This window comes from Trachypithecus francoisi, unplaced genomic scaffold, assembly GCF_009764315.1.
Source record: "Trachypithecus francoisi isolate TF-2019V2 unplaced genomic scaffold, Tfra_2.0 Lachesis_group12, whole genome shotgun sequence".
In the NCBI taxonomy this organism is placed as follows: domain Eukaryota; kingdom Metazoa; phylum Chordata; class Mammalia; order Primates; family Cercopithecidae; genus Trachypithecus; species Trachypithecus francoisi.
The window spans coordinates 66,879,447-66,904,586 of NW_022681457.1; the positions used below are offsets into that span (position 1 = coordinate 66,879,447).

Below are 25,140 nucleotides of genomic sequence, written 5' to 3' on the forward strand. Positions count from 1 at the left end.
AGTCTCGTGTTAAATATCATTTATATCCTGATAATTCCTTCCCAAATATGTCTCCATCCTAGACCTTAGATCTCTCTTTTGTCTCTCCTTTTGAACTTCATACTTGTATATCGAGTTGCCACCTTGATATCTCCACCTGAATGTCTAATAGGCATCCTCACATTTCACATAACTATATTCCAAACTGAAATCTCATTATTTTCCTACATTCCAAGTCAGTTTTTCCTACATTGTTCCCCTTCGCAGTTAATGACACCTCCATTCAAGTTACTCATAAAAACAATATCGTGTCACCTTGTCTCATTCACACTCTGCCTCAATTTGTCAGCAAATCACGGCAGCTCTACCTTTAAATTATATCTAGTACATGACTACTACTCACCATTTTTACTACTCTGGTCCAGATCACCAATATCTTTTCCCTCAAGTACTACAATGCAATCATATGCTACGTAACAATGTTTCAGCCAACAAAAGATCACATATACAACAGTGGTCCTATAAGATTTTAATGAAGCTAAAAAATTCCTATCACCTAGTGACATCATAGCCATCATAACGTCATAGCACAATGCATTACACATGTAACCTAGGTTTATATAAGTACACTCTATGATGTCTGTTGTGATGCTAATGTAAACAAAACACCCCTACTGCACTGCCAGTGGTATAAAAGTATAGCACATACAGTTGTGTATGGTATTAGTATTTGATAACATTATTGATTATTGATCATGCGTATAGTACATAATACTTGAAAATAATAAGTGACCGTTACAGCTTTATGTATTTACTACACTATATTTTTATTGTCATTTTAGAGTATACTCCTACTTAAAAAAAAAAGTGAACTGTAAAATAGCCTCAAGCAGGTCCTTCCAGAGGTATTCCAGAAGACATTATTGTTATAGGAGATGATAACAATAACAATGCATGTTTTTTGTTTCCTGCATGTTCCATGCATATTTATTGCTCCTGAAGACCTTCCAGCGGAACAAGATGTGAAGGTGGAAGACAGTGATATTGATGATTCTGACCCTGTGTAAGCCTAGGCTAATGTGTTTGTGTCTTAGTTTTCAGCGAAGGAGTTTCAGAAGTTAAAACGTTTTTAATAGAAAAAAGCTTATAAAGATATAAAGAAGGCCGGGCACAGTGGCTCACGCCTGTAATCCCAGCACTTTGGGAGGCCGAGGCGGGTGGATCACCTGAGGTCAGGAGTTCGAGACCAGCCTGACCAACATGGAGAAACCCCATCTCTACTAAAAACACAAAATTAGCTGGGCCTGGTGGCACATGCCTATAATCCCAGCTACTAGGGAGGCTGAGGCAGGAGAATTGCTTGAACCTGGGAGGCGGAGGTTGCGGTGAGCCGAGATCGTGCCATTGCACTCCAGCTTGGGCAACAAGAGTGAAACTCTGCCTCAAAAAAAAAAAGACATAAAGAAAATATTTTTGTACAGCTATACAATATGTTTGTGTTTTAAGCTAAGTGTTATTATAAAAGAGTAAAAAAGTTTAAAAAATTTAAAAGTGTATAAAGTAAAAGAGTTACAGTAAGCTAAGGTTAATTTATTACTGGAAAAAGAAAAATGTTTTTATAAATTTAGTGTAGCCTAAGTGTATGGTGTTTATAAAGTCAACAGTAGTGTACACTAATGTCCTAACCGTTCGTATTCACTCACCACCACACACACACAAAAATATATATATATATAGGTGTACCAGTTTTAATCTTATTTATTTATTTATTTTTGAGCTGGCGTCTCACTCTGTTGCCCAGGATGGAGTACGCTGGCACAATCTCGGCTCAATGTGAGCTCCGCCTCCCAGGTTCAAGTGATTTTCCTGCCTCAGCCTCCCGAGTAGCTGGGACTACAGGAGTGTTCCACCACACCTGGCTAATTTTTTGTATTTTTAGTAGAGATGGGGTTTCACCCTGTTAGGCAGGATGGCCTTGATCTCCTGACCTCGTGATCCGCCCACCCTGACCTCCCAAACTGCTGGGATTCCAGGCATAAGCCACTGCGCCCGGCCCATTTTTAATCTTTTATACTGCATTTTCACTGTATCTTTTCTGTGTTTAGATATGTTTAGATACACAATGTCTTACCATTGTGTTACAGTTGCCTATGGTAGTCAGTACAGTAACATGCTGTGCAGGTTTGTGGCCTGATAATAGGCTATGCCATACAGCCTAGGTTTGCAGGAGGCTATACCATCTAGGTTGTGTAAGTACACTCCATGATGTTCGTACAAGGACAAAATTGTCTAACCAAGTATTTTTCAGAATGTATACCCATCATTAAGCAACACAACTGTAGTTTCCTAATTGGTCTCTCTGCTTCTTCCCTTGACCTCCCCGCATTTTCCTCATTCGTCCTCCCATAGGCCATTCTCATCAGAGCTGCCAAAGCTATCTTCTTAAATTGTAAGCAGATAGTATCATTTCCATGCTCAAAAACCCTCCAGCAGCTTCCCATTCTCACTCAGAGGAGAAGCCAAAATTAGTACTACGGGCCATAAAGTCCAATCTGATCTGCCCTCCTCCCCTCCACTTACCTTTCTTCTCTTCTCTCCCACTACTCTCCCCTTCAATTACTCTATTTCAGCCACACCAGCCTCTTCACTAACAGGCATGTTGCCACTTCAGAGCCTTTACAACTGCTGTTCCCTCTGCCTGGAATAACTTTCCTCACTTACGCATAAATAGATTCTTTACTTCCTTCATATCTTTATTACTACCTTTTCAGGATGCCTTCCCTGAAGAGCCCATCTAAAACTCAAACTCCCATCTCTAATTCTAAATATCCTCTCACACTTCACATTTTTTCTTAGTATTTTTCACCATTTAATATACTTCATATTTAATTTACTTACCTTGTTTATTATCTGGCCCACAAAAATGTAAGTACCATGATAGTAGGGGGGTTGCCTCTTGTTCACTGCTATATCCCAAGCACCTAGGATTGTGCCTGTTACACAGACAGCGTTCAATAAATGATGAGTCTATGAATGAATGAATCCTTAATATATGAAGAACTCTGGAAAAGAAATTTGAAAACAGAGTGCTACTTTAGAAAACGTATAATTCACAAAAGATTTTTTAAATGCTTGACTTCAATAAGTAATCAAACAACTGTTTTATAGTAAATTAATTAATTTATAGCCATGAGGTTAACAAAGATTACTACTATTTAGAATATCCATTGTTATCAACGGTGTATCAGGATATAGGCAGTCTTATGCCAATAATACTGCAGATTATTGGAACTTTACAGAAGAATAATTGGATAGGCTCAGGGAACCTTTAATAAGAGCATACATTTTGACCTATCAATTCTACTTTTAGGAGCCTGCTCCCCCTCCAAAAAATTTAGAAAAGTACATTAGAACATGTGCCAAATAGTTGCTGATAAACACACAGTTTATAATTTCAATAAGCTAGAGAGAACCAAATCACCCATTGACAGGGGTAAACGTATACCATGAAATACTTTAAAATGATGGCATAATTTGTGATTCTTTAAATGGAAAGATACTAATCATATATTGTTAAATAAGAAAGGATGGTTACAGAGTTGTATGTATAGTGTGACTGCAATTTTGAAGCCATCATGCACATATATAGAAAATATGAACGTATACGTATGTATTCACAAAGGCGGGGTTGAAAAGATGGAAAGTAAATTTTGACAGTAGTTGCATGGCTGGTACAACTATGAATGATTTTTGTTCTTCGAGCTTTTCTGTATTTTTCTCCACCCCACTCTACTCCCCAAATGAGGTGGAGTAGGGGACGAGGAGAATGAGTTTAGTACGTACACAAAACAATGTAGCTAATACACGAAAATAAAATTAAAAATAGTGTTGAAGCTATCGATGTTTCATATAAAAACATATTTCCGGTCGGGCGCGGTGCCTCACGTCTGCAATCCCAGCAGTTTGGGAGGCTGAGGCGGGTGGATCACCTGAGGTGAGGAGTTCGAGACCAGCCTGACCCCCATGGAGAAACCCCTTCTCTACTAAAAATACAAAATTAGCCAGGCGTGGTGGCACGCGCCTGTAATTCCAGCTGCTCGGGAGGCTGAGGCAGGAGAATCGCTTGTACCCGGGAGGCAGAGGTTGTGGTGAGCTGAGATCGCGCCATTGCACTCCAGCAGCCTGTGCAACAAGAGCGAAACTGCATCTCAAAAACAAAACAAAACAAAAACAAACAAAAAGAACGTTATTTCCAATGACCCCAGCCAAAGACATGCAGCGCTGGCACAGATGTCAAGTGTCACACATCTACACCCACAAGCACACCCTACCTTGCAAAAACAGTTTTTCATTCATTCAAGATCCCACTGTCACGCATGTTTGCACGCAGGTTCATACTGAAAGATAAAAGGGAAAGCGCCTCCACGAAATCCGCTTACGGACACGCTCCCGGGGCCACGCTCAGCCAGACAAACGTCTGGCAAATGACAGTCACTTCACGCCAGACTCTCACAGTCCTTCACACGCCACTCCCACTGCCTCAGGGAACCACAGGCACAGGCATTGCCTCGCCCGGCGTCCTCTTCCAAAGATTGGGGCACCGGGTCCGCGGGCCCTCACTCCCACCCAGCACAAAGAGTCCGGCGCTCAGAGATAGCGGTTTCCCGAGGACTCACCACCGAGCCCGCGGACACAGGCCCCGATTCCACACCTAACGCTGCCAAAGTGGCACAGCCGGCGCGGGCTGGGACAGAGGCGCCCCTGAGGCCGGGGCTGTAGGTGGCTGAGGGCGCCACAAGCCTTGGTCCGTTAGACCAGGGGAGACGCTTCCCAGAGGCCCCCGCGGCTCACCCGGGCGGGACTGGCTTCCCCGTTTGCGCGTCCTGAGAAGCCGACCACGGCGTTCCAGGGCTCACAGCTCCGCGCAGGGGAGCTCAGCCTAGGGTTTTGCCGGAGCGGCCTCCTGCCAGCCCAGCTCTGAGATTGGGAGCACAACTTGGTACTGAGAAGAATCGAGTCGTTCCGCTGCTTCCGGCGCCGAACTACATTTCCCAGAGGCCTTCGCGGCCCTATTGCCCCCTCGCCCCCAGCAAAAAGGCACTTCCTTCTTACAGTCGGCTGGAGCTGTAGGTTCGCAGGGTCCGTGAAGGAATCCTGGCTCAGTCTATTTAGTTCCGTCTTTTCGGGTTTCTACCTGAGACTAGAATACAGCGTGGTGAAGGTGGTGAAAGCTCAAGGGCCCATGAAGTCCGGGTCAGCTGGAGCCTTAAGGTCCTGGCAGCGGCTAGAACAGGGAGGAGTGACGTTGTGTGACTGTATGTGTGAAACTTCGGCCATGGAATTTGGAGTTTGGGGTTTCCTGGGCGAGAGAACATGTCCAGTGACATCTGAGGTCGTGCGAATATGCGATCTTTTGTGTGACCATGGTCGCGTTTTATATTCTCATGGCTGTTTGATTCTGACCTTGCATATATTTGTTCTTTCTGGACTTCTCGAAATGACAGGGTTACTGGATTTCATGACCCGGGATCGTGAGGGAAAAGTAGTGTGGCCAATCCCCCTGGATTCTGAACAGACTTGGCCTTACTAGCTGTGTCATCTCAGACTAGGTACTTAACTTCTCCATGCCTTTAGTCTTTATATATATATATATATATATTTTTTTTTTTTTTTGAGACAGAGCCTCACTTTGTTACCCATGCTGGAGTGCTGCGGCGCGATGCTGGCTCACTGCTGCCTCGAACTCGTGGGCTCAAGCGATTCTCTGCCTCAGCCTTCCGAGTAACTGGGACTACAATCACGGGACACCCCGCCTGGCTGATTTTTTTTTTAATTGTTAGTAGAGATGAGGTCTCACCATGTTGCCCAGGCTGGTCTCGAACTTCTGAGCTCAAGCGATCCTCCGCCTGGGCCTCACAAAGTGCTGGGGTTACAGGCATGAGCCGCACGGGGCCGTCTTAATACCTTTAATAAAGAGATAATAGGCCGGACGCGGTGGCTCACGCCTGTGATCCCAGCACTTTGGGTGGCCAAGGCGGACGGATCATTTGAGGTCTGGCGGTTTTTTCTCTTTTTCTTTCTTTCTTTTTTTTTAGACGGACTCTTGCTCTGTCGCTCAGGCTGGAGTGCAGTGGCGCCATCTCGGCTCACTGCAACCTCCGCCTCTCCGCCTCCCGGGTTCAGGCAGTTTTCCTGCCTCAGCCTCCTGAGTAAGGTGGGACTACGGGAGCGTGCCACCACACCCGGCTAATTCTTTTGTAATTTTAGTAGAGACGGGATTCCACGATGTTGGTCAGGCTGGTCTGGAACTCCCGACTCGTGATCTGCCCGCCTCGGCCTCCCAAAGTGCTGGGATTACAGGCGTGAGCCACCGCGCCTGGCCGAGGGTAGTGAGTGGGAGGCTGCCAGGAGTGTAGTACGCTTGCGCAGTTTACCTCCTCGCACCCTCGCCCCCCAACTTTTTTCGGGTATCCAGCACAATTCTAGGAATTCGCCTCCCACCCATTTTGAGTAGACGCTCCACTAGCGCGTTCCCACGCACAAACCTTTTCCCTGCGGCCAACCCGCGGTTCTCAACTCCCCGCCCTGGTTGCTAAGTGGGGTGCGCGGAGCGCTTGTGCCTACCATACCAGCCACTATAGTGTAACGCTGGGTCCCGTCCCTGTGACCCAGCCAGGCTCGGAGCTGCAGGGAATCCGGACTTTCCGGCTCTCTGGAAGTCAGGGGAGAGGCTAGCGTGGGAGGACCTGGTGGGGAGGGGGCAGTGTTACAAACCCTGCGCGGAGCTGCCCTGTTGCTGCCAGACCCTGCGGCGCCGCAACCTTTTCTACTCCGGACTACGTTTCCCAGCGGCCCCCGCGGGAGCTGGGCCCGCGGCCCCTTTGTGTCCTCCGGGGGCGGAGGCAGCTGAGGCGCTTCTTTCCGGGCCCGTAGGGGCTGGGTTCCATCCCACTCAGGGTAGGGGTATGATCCGAGCGCAGATTCCCCGAGCCTTTGGGGCGGGAACGGGATCTTCCCCCAGCTCTGTTCTGCAGGTAGGGAGTGGGCTGAGGAGTGGCGTGTGGTTCTCCGGAAGCTCGTCCCAGGCCCTCTGTGTGACTCCGGTGCAAGGGGAGGTTGGTACCGTAGTGCGAGGCTGTCACCGCGTGTGCCTGTCCACGTCCTGTGTGACTGGGTGCGTGGGAGTCAGTGGCACCGTGGAGTGTGAGGCTGTGAGTTGGGGCGGGAGCGGGCGAGTGTTCGCTGCCCCTTGTTGGGCCGATACCCGCGGCCTCTTTGTGACTGGGTTGTGAGACTGTCGCTTGTGATAGATACCCTCGTGTCTGAGCCTTGCCGGTATGGGAAAGGGTGCCCGTGTGAGACAGTCCATACCCATGGCCTCTGACTGTGGCGTGGGTAAGACGGTGGTTGGCACTGTAGTTTTTCAGACTCTGATTATGTGGGGGATTGAATGAGAGACTGTGTGACACCGAGAGGCTTTTAAAGCCAGCCCAAGTCATATCAATGTGCCACCAAGTTTCAAAATCACTGAGAGGATTGTGGGGTCAGGTCCTCTTTTATTTGATCTTGGTGCTCTTATTTATTAGTTCTGTGTCTTTGTGTGAAAGCTTGCATTCCTCTGAGTCTGTATTTGTAAAACCTAGAACATCTGGTGTTAAGGAACTGGGAAATGATGTAGGCGTGAGTCAAATTGTATGCAAACAAACTCCTAGGTCTCCGATATGTTCTCTATATTGGAGGGAAGGTTGCAAGAGGAAGAAAGAGAATCCTAAAAAGTCTAGACTGGTGATTCTGGATGCTGCAAGAAAAGTCTAGTTTCTCATGTTCTTTTCCCCATCTCAGTCATCTGAGGCCACTGCCATTTCCCAAGAGAAGAGCAAGGAGGGAGAAAGAATGGCTGTTGGGCTTCTTAAAGCCATGTACCAGGTGCGTTGGTGTTTTCTCTATTTCCTGAATATCTGTCTGCTTTCCAGAACAAGCAGATACTAATTTTCCTTCTGCTGAAACGTTTCTGGGTAACCAGTCATGTCACTTATCCACACTCTCCACTGGATTCCCATCTTATTCAAGATAAATGCTTAAGTCCTTGTCTTGACCTGCAGGGCCCTGCATAATCTGGTCCCTGACTGTCCCTCTGACTTCATCTAATTTTTCTCACCCTGTCTTTAACTCAGTCACTCAGTTCCAGCAACACTAGCTTCCTTGTAATGTGGTGAGTACATTCTTTCTTATTCTTTTTTTTTTTTTTTTTTGAGACTTAGTCTCACTCTGTCACCAGGCTGGAGTGGAGCGGCCGCGATATGGGCTCACTGCAACCTACGCCTCCCGGGTTCAAACAATTCTCCTGCCTCAGCCTCCCGAGTAGCTGGGACTACAGGCACGTGCCACTAGACCCGACTCATTTTTTGGATTTTTAGTAGAGACAGGGTTTCACCATGCTGGCCAGGATGGTCTCGAACTCCAGACCTCAGGTGATCTGCCCGCCTCAGCCTCCCAAAGTGCTGGGATTACAGGCATGAGCTACCATACCCAGCCAGTGAGTACATTTTTTTTTTTTTTTGAGACGGAATCTCTCTCTGTCCCCAGGCTGGAGTGCAGTGGCACGATCTCGGCTCACTGCAAGCTCCGCCTCCCGGGTTCACACCATTCTCCTGCCTCAGCCTCCGGAGTAGCTGGGAATACAGGCACTCGCCACCATGCCTGGCTAATTTTGTGTATTTTTAGTAGAGATGGGGTTTCACCATGTTAGCCAGGATAGTCTTGTTCTCCTGACCCCGTGATCCACCCGCCTCAGCCTGTCAAAGTGCTGGGATTACAGGCGTGAGCCACCGCGGCTGGCTGCCAGTAAGTACATTCTTAATGCATGGCCTTGCACTTGCTATTCCCTCTGCCTGGGATACTGTTCCCTCAGATACAGATACAGACCAACTTCCTCACTCTAGTTTCTAACCAAACAACATTCATTCATTCTAATTTTTAGTAAGCACCCATTACCACTGGGTGTCACAGTGCTTAGTCCCTCATCCTGTTCTCTATCTACACTTACTACCTTGGTGATCTCATCCTGTCTCATAGCCTCAAATACCATGTATATGCCAACAACTACCAAACTGTACACAGCCCAGACCTCTCTCTTGAACTCTAGAGTTGTATACCTGACTGCCTACTTAACATCTTCATTTGGTTGCATAAGAGATATCTCAAATGCAAACATCTTACAAATGGAGTGAAACGAACCACTGGCGGTTTTGGAACATGAGTGACATGAACTGATTTTCATTTGGTAGGATCACTCTGGCTGCTACTGAGAATAAACTGAATGGGACAAGGATAGAATTAGGGAACTCAACTAGGAAACTCTTAGGTACTTCCCTGGCTCCATTGATTAAGCTAAAAATCTTCCATCAGGAAATCAGAGACTTCAAAATACATCCAGAATCAGATTACTTTTTTTTTGAGATGGAGTCTCGCTCTGTCAGCCAGGCTGGAGTGCAGTGGCATGATCTTGACTCACTGCAACCCTCATCGCTCCCTGGTTCAAGCGATTCTCTTGCCTCAGTCTCCTAAGTACAGGCATGCGCCACGACGCCCAGGTAATTTTTGTATTTTTAGTAGCAACAGGGTTTCACCATGTTGGCCAGGATGGTCTCTCTCTCTCTTGACCTTGTGATCCGCCTGCCTTGGCCTCCCAAAGACTGGGATTACAGGCGTGAGCCACGGCTTCCAGCCCAGAGTACTTTTTAGTATCACCACCGCTTCCATTATGTTCTGAACCATCATCTCTCACCTGTGTTACTATGGTACTCTCCTAACTTCTCTACCTCCACTGTTGTTCTCTTTTAGTCTGTTCTCAGTGGAGCAGCCAAAGTGATGCTGTTAATACATAAGTTGTATGAGTTCATTATTTATAGGCAGAGGATGGGTGGAAATGACAGAGAGCATAGACAACTCTTTCAAAAAGTTTAGCTATGGCCAGGCGCGGTGGCTCAAGCCTGTAATCCCAGCACTTTGGGAGGCCGAGACGGGCGGATCACGAGGTCAGGAGATCGAGACCATCCTGGCTAACACTGTGAAACCCCGTCTCTACTAAAAAATACAAAAAACTAGCCAGGCGAGGTGGTGGGTGCCTGTAGTCCCAGCTACTCGGGAGGCTAAGGCAGGAGAATGGTGTAAACCCGGGAGGCAGAGCTTGCAGTGAGCTGAGATCTGGCCACTGCACTCCAGCCTGGGCAACAGAGTGAGACTCCGTCTCAAAAAAAAAAAAAAGTTTAGCTATAAGAGGAGAGAGCCGGACATGGTGGCTCACGCCTGTAATCCCAGCACTTTGGGAGGCCAAGGCGGGCAGATCACCTGAGGTGAGGGAGTTCGAGACCAGTCAGACCAACATGCAGAAACCCCATCTTTACTAAAAACACAAAAAGCTGGGCGTGGTGGCACATGCCTGTAACCCCAGCTACTCGGGAGGCTGAGGCAGGAGAATCACTTGAACCTTGGAGGTGCAGGTTGCAATGAACTGAGATTGTGCCATTGCACTCCAGCCTGGGCAACAAGAGCAAAACTCTGTCTCAAAAAAAAAAAGGAGAGAAATGGGTGGTAACTGAAGGAGAAAGTCATAATTGACAAGGTTTCAGAAAGATGGATATATGTTGCCAGGCTGATGCTAAAGATTCAGTAGAAAGGGACATTTGAAGATGAATAGAGAAAAGGGAATTGCTGGAACAATGTGCTTAATTAGGTAAGAGGAGCTAAGTGTTTGGCCTTTTCTAGGAATGTGGGTTGTTCAGTTATAGGAATAAGGGCATGTTAGGGTGTAGAAGCACAGGTGCAGGTGGATGTGTAGATGTGGTGGGAATTATCTTTCAATGGGTTTTGTTTTCTCAGAGAAAAAGTAAGATTGTCAGCTGAGAGTGAGCATGGGGAAGGAGATCTTGAAGGTGTGAGGAGAGAGGGGACAGTATCAAATGGTCATTTAGCAGAGTGAAGGGATGAATGGACTAGGGAAATGTATTATGCAGCATTTCGGCCCACTTGAGGTTAAGTAATCATGAATTTAAAGTGAGACTAATTTGCGTGGTTGGTATGATTTTCTCCAGCAGAGTTCAGCTATGCAGGGTACAGGCACAGAGTAAGCAGAAAGATGGCTGCAGTTTAACCAAGTGAGTACAGTTAAGTGAGAGAGGGGCAGGGAAGGCAAGGGCATATGCAGGGGGTGATTATAATAGATGGTTGTGCTGGGAAGTGAGGGTACTCGGGGATGAGGAACAGTGAAAAAGTGGTAAAAGTGGTAAGATCAATGAATTGTACTTCTCCAGAATTTGACTTCTGGTGAAGTCAAGTAACTATCCAGTTTGGGGTACCACAGGGCAACAGTTGAGATATAGGAGGTAGAAGTCAGAGTAGGGTAATTGAGGTTATGAAGGGTTTGGTACTGACTGGTACTAACAAGGTCTGGGTTATGACCATGGAAATGAATGACTGTAGAAGCGTAGAGGATAAGACTATTCTAGGAGAGAGGGGTCAGAGAACTAAGAGGCCAGGTTGTAGGGAGTGTTATTTATGTGGATATCGAAGTGACCAAAGACTGATAGGAATGGCATTGAAGAGAGTGACAGTGAGTCAGGTGCTGATGAATTTAAGGAATGACAGAGAACTGGTATCTATCAGGAATTAGTAGATAACTATCACAAGGAAGGATTGTGATTGACATATTCTAATTTCATGACGTTTAAAACTAGATGTCTTTTAGGGAGGAGGAAATATTTTGGAAACAAGAGCAAAGAAGTGACCTGCCTCACCTTCAAGTGCTGTGGTACAAGGAATGTGGGGAATAAAACATTCATCAGTGACAGGGCGTTAAGGGAAGTCGTCCTCTCAGCTGGAAGCCATGTTTCTTTAAGGGCAAAAAGAAAACAGGAAAAAGTGGGAACTGTAGTTTTGCTTCAGACTGGTTTGATGATAATTGTGAATGGAGTTTGAAACCAAGTATTATCATTTGTTAGGGGTCAAATATTTTAAGATCAGAATGTAAACTCCTATATTGACATAGAAATTATTTTTGTTGACTATAAAGAATCAGTGGAAAGTATGTATGTCATATATAAATATTTATACATTTATTATATGTATTTATATAAGCTAAGGAAAACAGGAAGCATTGTTAACAGGAGCAGAGAGGGAGAGATTTGCCTACTTCCTGTAATTAAGAAAAAAGGTTACCGAGTGTTGAACTTGAAGAATTTTGAGCCGGGCGCGGTGGCTCAAGCCTGTAATCCCAGCACTTTGGGAAGCTGAGACGGGCGGATCACGAGGTCAGGAGATCGAGACCATCCTGGCTAACATGGTGAAACCCCGTCTCTACTAAAAAAATACAAAAAACTAGCCGGGCGAGGTGGCGGGCGCCTGTAGTCCCAGCTACTCGGGAGGCTGAGGCAGGAGAATGGCGTAAACCCGGGAGGCGGAGCTTGCAGTGAGCTGAGATCCGGCCACTGCACTCCAGCCTGGGCGACAGAGCGAGACTCCGTCTCAAAAAAAAAAAAAAAAAAAAAAAGAAGAATTTTGCTTCTGTAGAGGTAGTTTGTTTTGTTTTGTTTTGTTTTTGAGACGGAGTCTCGCTCTGCCGCCCAGGCTGGAGTGCAGTGACCGGATCTCAGCTCACTGCAAGCTCCGCCTCCTGGGTTTACGCCATTCTCCTGCCTCAGCCTCCCGAGTAGCTGGGACTACAGGCACCCGCCACCTCGCCCGGCAGTTTTTTGTATTTTTTTTAGTAGAGACGGGGTTTCACCATGTTAGCCAGGATGGTCTCGATCTCCTGACCTCGTGATCCGCCCGTCTCGGCCTCCCAAAGTGCTGGGATTACAGGCTTGAGCCACCGCGCCCGGCCTGTTTTGTTTTGTTTTTGAGACAAAGTCTTGCTGTGTTGCCCAGGCCAGAGTGCAGTGGCACAATCTCAGCTCACCGCAACCTCTACTTCCCGGATTCAAGCAATTCTCCTGCCTCAGCCTCCCGAGTACCGGAGATTATAGGTGCGCACCACCACGCCCAGCTGATTTTTGTATTTTTAATAGAGACAGGGTTTTACCATGTTGGCCAGGCTGTTCTGGAACTCCTGACCTCAAGTGATCCACCCGCCTTGGCCTCCCGAGTGCTGGGATTACAGGTGTGAGCCACCTTACCCAGCCTAGAGACAGTTTCTTTAATTGTAACAAAATTGTGTCAAATGCAAAAAGTTGCATTGCCAGGTTCACATCTTTTAATTTTGTAAAAAATTAATACATACACATATAATGAATGTTTGTTTCATCAGCAAGTGGTCACATTATAGAAACCTGGAATCCAACAGCATCACAGCAGCAAGTTTTGTTTTGTTTTGTTTTTAGATGGAGTCTTGCCCTGTTGCCCAGGTTGGAGTGCAGTGGCACAATCTTGGCTCACTGCAACCTCCGCCTCCTGGCTTCAAGCGATTCTCCTGCCTCAGCCTCCAGAGTAGCTGAGACTACAGGCGTGCACCACCACGCCTGGCTAATTTTTGTATTTTTAGTAGAGACAGCATTTCACCATGTTGGCCAGGCTGGTTTCGAACTCCTGACCTCAGGTGATCCACCCACCTCGCCTTCCCAAAGTGCTGGGATTACAGGCATGAGCCCAGCTCAGCATCAAGTTTTTGAGAACTTTCTCTAACCCCTATAGGCGGAAGCAATATTATGAGTGGAACACCCATTTCTTTACACAAAATTTTGAGAACTCTGCATTAAAGTATTTGAATTTTAATGGAATTGATGCTCTGCTCTGCTTGGTTTGGTACAGTTGTCAGAGATATAGTGAATACTTTCTGGGATTATTTTTGATCCCTTTCTAGCTTCTTGAAATTTTCTTCAAGCCACTCATTGATTAATTCAACTTAGTCAATATTTGAATACTTCAGGTGTGCCAGATTCTATTCTGTACCTGGGGATAAAGCAGTGACCAAAGCCAAAACATAATCTGCCCTCATGGAGCTTAAATTTTAGTTGAGGAGGGTGAAGAACGGGCAATGAATAAAATAATTAAGTGCTGTGGAGGGTTAGGGAATTGGGGTTGAAGCATTGCTATTTTATACTGGAATAATCTGAGACATACAAAGGCCCTGAGTACAAATATGGTAACATGGTTACATATTTGAGGATGTAATATCAGAGAGGGCCCAGTGTGCCTAGGGCAGAGGAAATGAGGTGAATATGGTAAGAGATACGGTTCTTTCATTTATTTCATTTCAGGAGTTGGTGACCTTCAGAGATGTGGCTGTAGACTTCTCCCAAGAAGAATGGGATTGTCTGGATTCTTCTCAAAGACACCTGTATAGTAATGTGATGCTGGAGAACTACAGGATCTTAGTATCACTGGGTAAGGATATCTTCTTGCAAAATTGAGCTTCCGCTCAAAAGGGTCTCCTTGCTACCACTATTGTGAATTTTTGGATAACATCTGCAAAGTTTGGCTGAATGTCTGCTGCCGATGCCAAACGAATGGGTTAGTGTTTGTGGATTTGGCAGTGAACATATTCTTGGCCTATGCCTGAAGCTTCATCTTCCTTATCCTTCTAATACATGTCCTTTACACATTTCTCTTTTTGCTTACTGTAAACTCCCTTTTCCCCGATGATCTAAGGATTGAATGTGAGTTCTAGAATATCCACAGCATGACCAAATTCTATTTTTTTTTTCATATATTGCAGGACTTTGCTTTTCCAAACCAAGTGTGATATTATTGTTGGAACAAGGAAAAGCACCCTGGATGGTGAAGAGAGAGCTGACAAAAGGCTTGTGCTCAGGTTAGTGAAGAGGAAATTGGCAAAAATCTTTGCACGTGACAGCTCAGCTTGACTCAAAGGTATCACCTCTTCACTCTTCAGGCTTCCAAATTCTTCTCAAATGTTCTAGGTCTTTATAAAAATTTGGGGCCATTTAGGATGTTCTCCCATATTTCTTATTTTTAATTATTTCACTTCTCTCACTTTCCTATCTCCTTTCTAATAAGTCCCATTCCCTCTTAGTTTCATAAGCCTCTCAGTCTTTAAAAAATCTTTTACCAGTCTTACAAATTTTTTTTTTTTTTTTTTTTTTTTTTTTTTTTTTGAGACGGAGTCTCGCTCTGTCTCCCGGGCTGGAGTGCAGTGGCCGGATCTCAGCTCACTGCAAGCTCCGCCTCCCAGGTTCACGCCATTCTCCTGCCTCAGCCTCCCGAGTAGCTGGGACTACAGGCGCCCGCCACTTCGCCCGCTAGATTTTTGTATTTTTAGTAGAGACGGGGTTTCACCATGTTAGCCAGGATGGTCTCGATCTCCTGACCTCGTGATCCACCCGTCTCGGCCTCCCAAAGTGCTGGGATTACAGGCTTGAGCCACCGCGCCCGGCCTTTTTTTTTTTTTTTTTGAGATGGAGTCTTGCTCTGTCACCCAAGCTAGAGTGCAATGGTGCGATCTCGGCTCACCACAACCTCTGCCTCCCAGGTTCAAGTGATTCTCCTGCCTCAGCCTCCTGAGGAGCTGGGATTACAGGCGCACACCACCACGCCCAGCTAATTTTCGTTTTTTTGTTTGTTTGTTTGTTTGTTTTTTGAGACGGAATCTCGCTCTGTCGCCCAGGCTGGAGTGCAGTGGCCAGATCTCAGCTCACTGCAAGCTCCGCCTCCCGGGTTTACGCCATTCTCCTGCCTCAGCCTCCCGAGTAGCTGGGACTACAGGCGCCCGCCACCTCGCCCGGCTAGTTTTTTGTATTTTTTAGTAGAGACGGGGTTTCACAGTGTTAGCCAGGATGGTCTCGATCTCCTGACCTCGTGATCCGCCCGTCTCGGCCTCCCAAAGTGCTGGGATTACAGGCTTGAGCCACTGCGCCCGGCCTAATTTTCGTATTTTTAATAGAGACAGGGTTTCTCCATGTTAGGCTGGTCTCAAACTCCTGACCTCACATGATCTGCCTGCCTCGGCCTTCCAAAGTGCTGGGATTACATGCATGAGCCACTGCGCCCGGCATCTTACAAAGTTTTGAGCTCTACAGAGCATCAGAAGTGTAGGCAGTCTTGGGGACTGAGTCTTCAACCTGAAGCATCTGATGCTATCTCCAGGTAGATAGAGCTGAGGTAGAGGACGCCCACTGCAGAATTCATTGCTTGCTTGTTGGTGGAGAGAAATCCTCACATTCAGTCACAGAAGCCTTCTGTGTTTATTTTTGTGGTGCGAGAGAAGAGGAAAAACAGTTTGCATGTGTCATTTTTCCTAAGGTGCTCATTTTGGGGGAAGTTGTCGTGTGTGTGTGTGTATTTGTAGCTTTTTTTTTTTTTTGAGACAGAGTTTCCCTCTCTCCCCCAGGCCAGAGTGCAGTGGCACAATCTCGGCTCACTGCAACCTCTGTCTCCTGGGTTCAAGTGATTCTCCTGCCTCAGCCTCCCAGTAACTGGAACTACAGGCACCCACCACCACGCCTGGCTAATTTTTTGTATTTTTAGTAGAGACGGATTTTCACCATGTTGGCCAGGCTGGTCTCAAACTCCTGATCTCAGGTGATCCACCTGCCTCAGCCTTCCAGAGTGCTGGGATTACAGACGTGAGCCACCACACCCAGCCTGTAGCTTATGTTTTTGACACTTTAAGAAACTTTCTATGTTCTGAGTTCATATAGATATCTGAAAATAGTCTTTTAAAGATTGTCCTTTTATATCTAGGTCCATAATCCAATTGGAACTTATTTTTGAGGATTATTTTAAATAAGAATTTAACTTCTGTATCTTATGGAAAACCAAATGTCCCAGATATTTTTAAAATAAATGCTCCCTCTGCCTGTTTTCCTGAATGTTACCTCTTAATATATCAAGTTTTAGTCTTTTTATGGTTGTGACTTTAAACTTTATTCAATTTCATTGATCTCTTTTTCTTTATACCAGTACCACACTATCTTAATAAAAATAGTTTATTAGAAGGATAATTATCTGCTAGGGAACATCTCTACAGCTTGTTTAAATTCTTTAGAATTTCCTGTTTGCCTTTTGGCCATCAATATAAAGTTTAGGGTCAACTTGTAAATTTTGATCAGAAAACAACACAATGCTGTTAAGTTTTGATTCCAATTTTAAGTTTTGATTCAAATTTTATTCTGTAATCAATTCTGGAAATTTAAAAAATTCTTTAACATGGTATAGCTCTCCATTTATTTAGGTTTTTTTACTTTTGTCAGTGTTTTATAATTTTCTCCAAAAAAAGCTATGCACATCTTCTGTTAGATTAATTGTAAACATTAAACATATTAGTTTCATTGCTGTGTTAAATGTTACCTATATTTTCTGTTTGTTGCTCATATATAGAAATGAAGTTAACTTTATATAAATTGATCTTATATCCAGCAACCTTGCCAATCTCTCCTGTTAATACTAATATTTTTAGATATGTTTGGATTTTATGTAAGAGTAGACATGTTTGTGAATAATGGCAATTTCTTCATTTTCAATTCTTACAGCTTAATTTCTTTTTCTGTTGCCTTTGTTGTATCTCCAGTATAATATGAATCAAAGTAGTGATAACAGGCATTCTTGTCCACTTCCGGTCTTAATAAGAATAATTTAATATTTTATTTTTTGATAATTGTTATGTTTAAAAGTTTTTGGCACATACCGTTTCATTCCTGTTTGCTAGAGTTTTATTGTGGAAAGCTTTTGAGTTTTAACAAATGTTTTTCTCCATCTGTAGGTGTTTTTACCTCTTACCAGGTTTTAGTTTTTCACCTCTTAATGTGGTAATTTACAGACATTTTCAAATGTTAAACCAACATTGCATTCCCAAGATAAACCCATCTTTATATCTTTTCCATTTTTTGCTAGTTGCTATTTGCCAATGTTTTGTTTGGGTGTTTTGCATCTGTATTTATTAGTGAATTTGGCCTTCAGTTTTCCCTTCTTGTCAGATTTTAGGATCAAAGTTGATTATTCTCGTAAATTCTCTTTTTCTTCTTTAGAAACATTTGTGAAAAATAAAAATTATTTGTTTTTTGAATGTTTGGTAGAATTTTGTTCATCTTGGCCTGGAATTTTTATTGTTAAAAGAATTTAATCATTCAATTTGATATGTTCTAAAATTCTAGATTTTCTATTTCTCCTGGAGTCAATTAGGGTATTTTTTCTAAATATTTTTAGTTTTGATGTAAATTTCCAAACTTATTAGATAGAGTTGTCCATTATTTTTCTAGTTCTCAATGATTTCTTGATCCGTGAATTATTTAGAAGTTTGAAATTGAAGGCTTTTGTTTGGTACTTGTTTAATTGCATGATATTTAGAGAATGGGATCTCTTTAATATACATTTTTTGAAAGTATTTTGAGATTTGCTTTATTTCTTAGGGCTAGTTTTGGTAAATATTCTATGTGTCCTTGAATACAATATGTATTTTCTGGTTATTGAATACAGTGTTTGATATATGCTCATTGGATTAAGCTCATTAACTGTGCTGGTCAAATCTGTGTCCTTATGGATTTAAAAAAATGTCTTGAGCAATCAGTTACTGGGAGACATGTTAAAGAAACTTCTACTCTTGTAGTAAATACATACTTTTTTTCTCATAATTGTAACAGCAGATTTTTTGTATTTTGAAGGTATTTTATTTGGTCATATGTTTTTAGAATGTTTTATTTTTCTAGTGAATTTTTTCTTATGTTATTGTTACTCTCTTTAAATCTCGTGATTATCTGATTAAGCAAAAAAATTCACTTAATATTGTTATAGCTTTATTTGCCTTTTGTTAATATTTACTTGATGTAGTTTTTTTCTACTCCTTTATTCTCTGACCTTGCTATGTGTTTCTCTTATAAGCAGTATTTGGATAAACATTTTTTAAAATCCAGTCTGATAACCTTTATCTTTTAACCAAATGATGGTGGTCTGTTAAATGTTTTGGTACTGTTAATAGAGTTGGATTTATTTTCCACTGTCTCACTTTCTTTTATAAATTGTGCCTTTTCAAATTTTTCTTGTTTCTTGGTTTTTCTCCATCTCCTAATTTGAATGATATACAATCTATTTCTATTCTGTACTGGTTACCTTACAAAATCTAACATTTATGGCTGGGCGTGGTGGCTCACGCCTGTAATCCCAGCACTTTGGGAGGCTGAGGCGGGCGGATCACCAGGTCAAGAAATCGAGACCAGTGTGGCCGACATGGTGAAACCCCATCTCTACTAAAAACACAAAAATTAGCCAGGTATGGTGACGTGCACCTGCAGTTCCAGCTACTCAGGAGGCTGAGGCAGGAGATTCGCTTGAACCGGGGAGTCAGAGGTTGCAGTGAGCCGAGATGGCGCCATTGCACTCCAGCCTGGGCAACAAGAGCAAAACTCCATCTCAAAAAAAAAAATACAAGAACCTTAGACTGTCTTAACTTACTCTCATTTCAGTTATTCCTTGTTTTTCTTCAATGCCATAAACTATTATTTTGCTTTATGAAGTTATATAATAGACCATTATTACATTTAGTGTTGTTTAGATTTATCCACTTTTGGCTAGGTGCGGTGGCTTATGGCTGTAATCCCAGCACTTTGGGAGACCAAGGCAGGTGGATCACTTGAGTCCAGGAGTTTGAGACCAGCCTGGGCAACATTGTGAAACCCCATCTCTACAAAATGCAAAAATTAGCTGGGTATGGGGGTGTGTGCCTGTAGTTCCAGTTACTTGGGAGGCTGAGGTGGGAGGATCGCTTGAGCCCAGGAGTTCAAGGCTGCAGTGAGCTAAGAACGTGGCACTGCACTACAGTCTGGGTGACAGAGCAAGGTTCTGTCTCAGAAAAAAAAAATTCACGTTTGTCGTTTTCCTTGTTCACCATTCTACCCCGGAACTTTTTCCTGAAGTAATTTCCTTATAAATATTTTAGAGATAAGTTCATATAAACTTACATTGTTGTTATTGTTTTGTTCATTTATATGTTTTGCTGTCATACATACAAGAACCTTTCCTTGTCAGTCATAGATTGACAGATTTTTTTATTTTTTTGAGATAGAGTCTTGCACTGTCACCTGGCTGGAGTGCAGTGGCATGATCTCAGCTTACCGCAACCTCCCCATACCGGATTCAGGCGATTCTCCTGCCTCAGCCTCCCGAGTAGCTGGGATTACAGGCGCGGGCCACCATGCCCGTCTAATTTTTTGTATTTTTAGTAGAGATGGGGGTTTCACTGTGTTGGCCAGGCTGGTCTCAAACTCCTGACCTGGTGATCCGCCCGCCTCAGCCTCCCAAAGTGCTGGGATTACAGACGTGAGCCACTATGCCCGGCGACAGATTATTTTTATGAGTGCTTTAAAGATACCATTCCGGCCGGGCGCGGTGGCTCAAGCCTGTAATCCCAGCATTTTGGGAGGCCGAGACGGGCGGATCACGAGGTCAGGAGATCGAGACCATCCTGGCCAACACGGTGAAACCCCGTCTCTACTAAATATACAAAAAATTAGCCGGGCGATGTGGCGGGCGTCTGTAGTCCCAGCTACTCCGGGAGGCTGAGGCAGGAGAATGGCGTAAACCCAGGAGGCGGAGCTTGCAGTGAGCCGAGATCGCGCCACTGCACTCCAGCCTGGGCGACAGAGCAAAGACTCCGTCTCAATAAAAAAAAAAATAAATAAAGATACCATTCCATGCTTTTCTGGCTTCTGTTCTTGCTTTTGAAAAGTCAGTTTTCATTAATATATTCTTCCTTGCAACTTTCAAGAACTTTCTTCTTGCCCTTGTTATTCTACATTTTCAATGTGATATATCTAGATGTCAATTTCAGCTGCTGTACTTTGGATTTATTGTGATTTTTTTTATCTGACCATTAATGGACTCTGGGTAATTATCAGCTATTATCCCTTCACATATTGTCACTTTCCCATTCTCTGTGTTTATTTTTCCTAAAATTCCAGTTAGAGGTGCCTAAGACCAAACTCACCAGGGATAAATTGATGCTCCCAGCTTCAGTTCCACCTTACTTACTTGAAAGTGCCTTCTAGAGTCTGTTTGATCTTTGAGAGTTTACCTTAGTTTCCTGCCAGCTTGGTAATGTAGCTAAAAGAAAGTTTTTCTATTTCTACAAAATCATAAGCTTTTTTGTACTAGGAAGATTTGTCATAATAAAACTAGTCTGCTATATTGCCGGGCTACTTTAGGTACCTCATATAAGTGGAATCATACAATATTGCTCCTTTTGTGACTGGTTTATTTCACTTACTGTAATGTCCTCAAATTATATCTGTATTATAGCATATGTCAGAATTTCCTCCTCATTTAAGGCTGAATAATCTATCGTATGTATATACCACATTTTGTGTTAATTTCGTGGAATAGCAACCAGCTATTACTCCTCTACTCAAACCACTTCAGTGAGTCTCCATCTGTGTTAGGACGTTCTTGCACTGCTATGAAGAAATATAATACCTGAGACTGGTAATTTCTATGAAAAGAGGTTTAATTAGCTGTCAGTTCTGTAGGCTGTACAGGAAGCATAGTGGCATCTTCCTCCGAGGAGGTCTCAGGAAGCTTCCAATTATGGCAGAAGGTGAACAGAGAGCAGGCACATCACTTGGCAAAAGCCAGGAGCCTATGAGAGAGGGAGGAGGTGCCACACACTTTTAAAGGACCAGATCTCATGAGAATTCACTCACTATCATGATGGTACCAACAGGATGATACTAAACCATTCATGAGGACTCCATCCCCATGATCCAGTCACCTCCCACCAGGCCCCACCTCCAACACTGGGGATTACATTTCAACATGAGATTTGGATGGAACTATATTACCATGTGTTACGGTTTGACTCTGTGTCCCCATCCAAATCTCATCCTGAATTGTAATCCCCATGTGTTGAGGGAGGGACCTGGTGGGAAGTGATTGGATGGGGGCAATTTACCCCATGCTGTTCTCATGCTAGTGAGGAAGTTCTCATGAGACCTGATGGTTTCAAAGTGGCAGTTTCCCCTGCTTTCTCTCTCTCTCTCTCTCCCTCTCTCCCTTTCTCTTTCTCCCTCTCTCTCCCTTTCTGCCTCTCTGTTTCTCCCCCCGCTTCGCTCCTTCTCTCCTGCCAGCTTGTAAAGAAGGTGCCTGCTTCCCCTTCACCTTCTGCCACGATTGTAAGTTTCCCGAGGCCTTCTCAGCCATGCAGAACTGTGAGTCGATTAACCCTATTTTGTTTAGAAATTACCCAGTCTCAGGTAGTGTCTTTATAGCAGTGTGAAAACGGACTAATACACTCTCCCTCTCAGAGTAAAAGCCAAATTCCTTAGAAGGCCTGTGAAGCTTAAATAATCTCATTACTTTTTACCTGCTGACTTTATATCCTACTACTCACTCTATAGGCCACACTGGCCTTCTTAATATTCCCCAGACATAGTAGACACGCTTCTACTTTTGGGCCTTTGAACCAGCTGCTACCTCTTCTCTGAATGCTTTTTCCCCAGAGACTTGAATGACTGACTGACTTCTTCACTTTCTTCAAATCTTTGCTTAAATGTTAACTTATTAATGATTCCTAGCTCTAATTTCATCAGTACCCATGACATCCCCTACCCTGATTTTCTTCCTCTGAAGCACTTAGTATCTTCTAACATAACATGAAATTTACTTACTTATCACTTATTTTCTGTCTCTTCTAAGAAAATAACATCCTTGAAGGTAAGGATCTTTGTTTTGTGATATTAAAAGCATCAGAACAGTATCTGGCAAAAGGTAAATATTTGTTCAATGAATGTTCTTGAATGAAGCAGCTAAAAGAATGGAGACTATTTCAGTGTCTATTTTATTAACACAGGCATAAAATTGTAACCAGCTCTGACCACATCTCTAACTTCTTCCTGCCCTGAGATTTACTGATTTTTCTTTTATAACTCTAATTATTCCTTCTTAGGTTTCTGTATGACCTGTTTTCTGTTTCTCTTCTTGTACACTTCAGAACTGCAAAAGCCAATGTTCCTGTGGGTTTTGCTGTTTAATTCACATATTTTACTTTACAGATGTACTAAATGTACGTTCTGATACTCAATAGAGGAGACATTTTTTCTTATTATTACTTTTCAGGCTGGGAGCCTATATGTGAGACTGAAGAATTAACCCCAAAGCAGGACTTTTATGAAGAACATCAATCCCAGAAGATAATAGAAACACTTACAAGCTATAACCTTGAATACTGTAGTTTGAGAGAAGAGTGGAAATGTGAGGGCTATTTTGAAAGGCAACCAGGGAATCAGAAGGCGTGTTTCAAGGAAGAGATAATCACTCATGAAGAACCCCTTGTTGATGAAAGAGAACAAGAATATAAATCTTGGGGAAGTTTTCATCAGAACCCGCTGCTTTGTACACAAAAGATAATCCCCAAAGAGGAGAAAGTACATAAACATGACACACAAAAGAGAAGCTTTAAAAAAAATTTAATGGCTATTAAGCCCAAGAGTGTCTGTGCAGAGAAGAAACTTTTGAAATGTAATGACTGTGAAAAAGTCTTCAGCCAGAGTTCATCCCTTACTCTTCATCAAAGAATTCATACTGGAGAGAAACCCTATAAATGTATAGAGTGTGGAAAAGCCTTCAGCCAGAGATCAAATCTTGTTCAGCATCAGAGGATTCACACTGGAGAAAAACCCTATGAATGTAAGGAATGTAGGAAAGCCTTCAGTCAGAATGCACATCTAGTTCAACATCTGCGAGTTCATACTGGAGAAAAACCTTATGAATGTAAGGTATGTCGAAAAGCCTTCAGTCAGTTTGCCTACCTTGCTCAACACCAGAGAGTTCATACAGGAGAGAAACCCTATGAATGTATCGAATGTGGGAAAGCTTTTAGCAACAGATCATCCATTGCTCAACACCAGAGAGTTCATACAGGAGAGAAACCCTATGAATGTAACGTCTGTGGGAAAGCGTTTAGCCTTCGTGCATACCTTACTGTACATCAGAGAATACATACTGGAGAGAGACCCTATGAATGTAAGGAATGTGGGAAGGCCTTCAGCCAGAATTCACACCTTGCTCAACATCAGAGAATTCATACTGGAGAAAAGCCTTATAAGTGTCAGGAATGTAGGAAAGCATTCAGCCAGATTGCCTACCTTGCTCAGCATCAAAGAGTTCATACTGGAGAGAAACCCTATGAATGTATCGAATGTGGGAAGGCTTTTAGCAATGACTCATCCCTTACTCAACATCAGCGAGTTCATACTGGAGAGAAACCTTACGAATGTACTGTTTGTGGAAAGGCTTTTAGTTACTGTGGATCCCTTGCCCAACATCAGAGAATTCATACTGGAGAGAGACCCTATGAATGTAAGGAATGCAAAAAAACCTTCAGGCAGCATGCACACCTTGCTCATCACCAGAGAATTCACATTGGGGAATCACTGTCACCACCCAACCCAGTCAATCACCAAGTCCTATAGATCCTGAGTCCTAAATCTTTCTAGAATTTGTACTCTTTTTTATCTTTAATGTTGTCACCTTGGTCCGATTCATCTCACTCTGATTACTAATATAGCTTTCAAACAGGTCTTCCTGTATTTATTTTTGCTACCTTTAAGTCCATTTCCCACAATGCACTCAAACGGATCTTTTTTTCTTTCTTTTTAAAAATTTTTTTTTATTTTTGAGACAATGTCTCGCTCTGTTGCCCAGGCTGGAGTGCAGTGGGATGATCTCAGCTCACTGCAACCTCTGACTCCCAGCCTCTGCCTCCAAGGTTCAAGCAACTCTCGTGCCTCAGCCTCCCGAGTAGCTGGGACTACAGACATGCACCACCATGCCTGGCTAATTTTTGTATTTTTTAGTAGAGATGGGGTTTTGCCATGTTGGTCAGGCTGGTCTTGAACTCCTGATCTCAAGTGATCTGTCTGTCTCGGCCTCCCAAAGTGCCTGGATTACAGGCATAAGCCACCACCCAGCCTCAAACTGTTCTTTTCAAAGTATAAGAAAACATATGGGCTAGGCACGGTGGCTCACGCCTGTAATCTCAACACTTTGGGAGGCCGAGGTGGGCGGATCACCCGAGGTCAGGAGTTTGAGACCAGCCAGACTAACATGGCGAAACCCCATCTGTACTAAAAATACAAAATTAGCCGGGCGTGGTAGTGCACACTTGTAATCCCAGCTACTCTGGAGGCGGAGGCAGGAGCTTCACTTGAACCCGGGAGGCAAAGG

General features: G+C 43.8%; 2 protein-coding genes across 9 annotated transcripts in view; one reads left to right on the forward strand and one right to left on the reverse strand.

Moving 5' to 3' along the window:
* The window catches only part of ZNF569 (zinc finger protein 569), a 71,330-nt gene extending 65,732 nt beyond the window's left edge, over positions 1 to 5,598 (reverse strand). For 2 of the 8 annotated variants that reach the window (XM_033226016.1, XM_033226019.1), the window contains exons 1-2: positions 4,656 to 5,041; positions 2,878 to 3,041 (exon numbers count right to left, since the gene is read on the reverse strand). The gene's annotated coding sequence lies outside the window, so the exon portion shown is untranslated. The other 6 variants (XM_033226018.1, XM_033226013.1, XM_033226015.1 and 3 more) reach the window with 5 other exon arrangements.
* A 1,025-nt stretch (positions 5,599 to 6,623) lies between these two features.
* Positions 6,624 to 25,140, forward strand: part of ZNF570 (zinc finger protein 570) — a 59,646-nt gene continuing 41,129 nt past the window's right edge. The window contains exons 1-5 of the mRNA XM_033228866.1: positions 6,624 to 7,094; positions 7,822 to 7,905; positions 14,232 to 14,358; positions 14,690 to 14,785; positions 23,032 to 24,377. Coding sequence (XP_033084757.1) covers positions 6,945 to 7,094; positions 7,822 to 7,905; positions 14,232 to 14,358; positions 14,690 to 14,785; positions 23,032 to 24,377 — 1,803 coding nt within the window. The 5' untranslated portion in view covers positions 6,624 to 6,944. The remainder of the gene's footprint in view (positions 7,095 to 7,821; positions 7,906 to 14,231; positions 14,359 to 14,689; positions 14,786 to 23,031; positions 24,378 to 25,140) is intronic.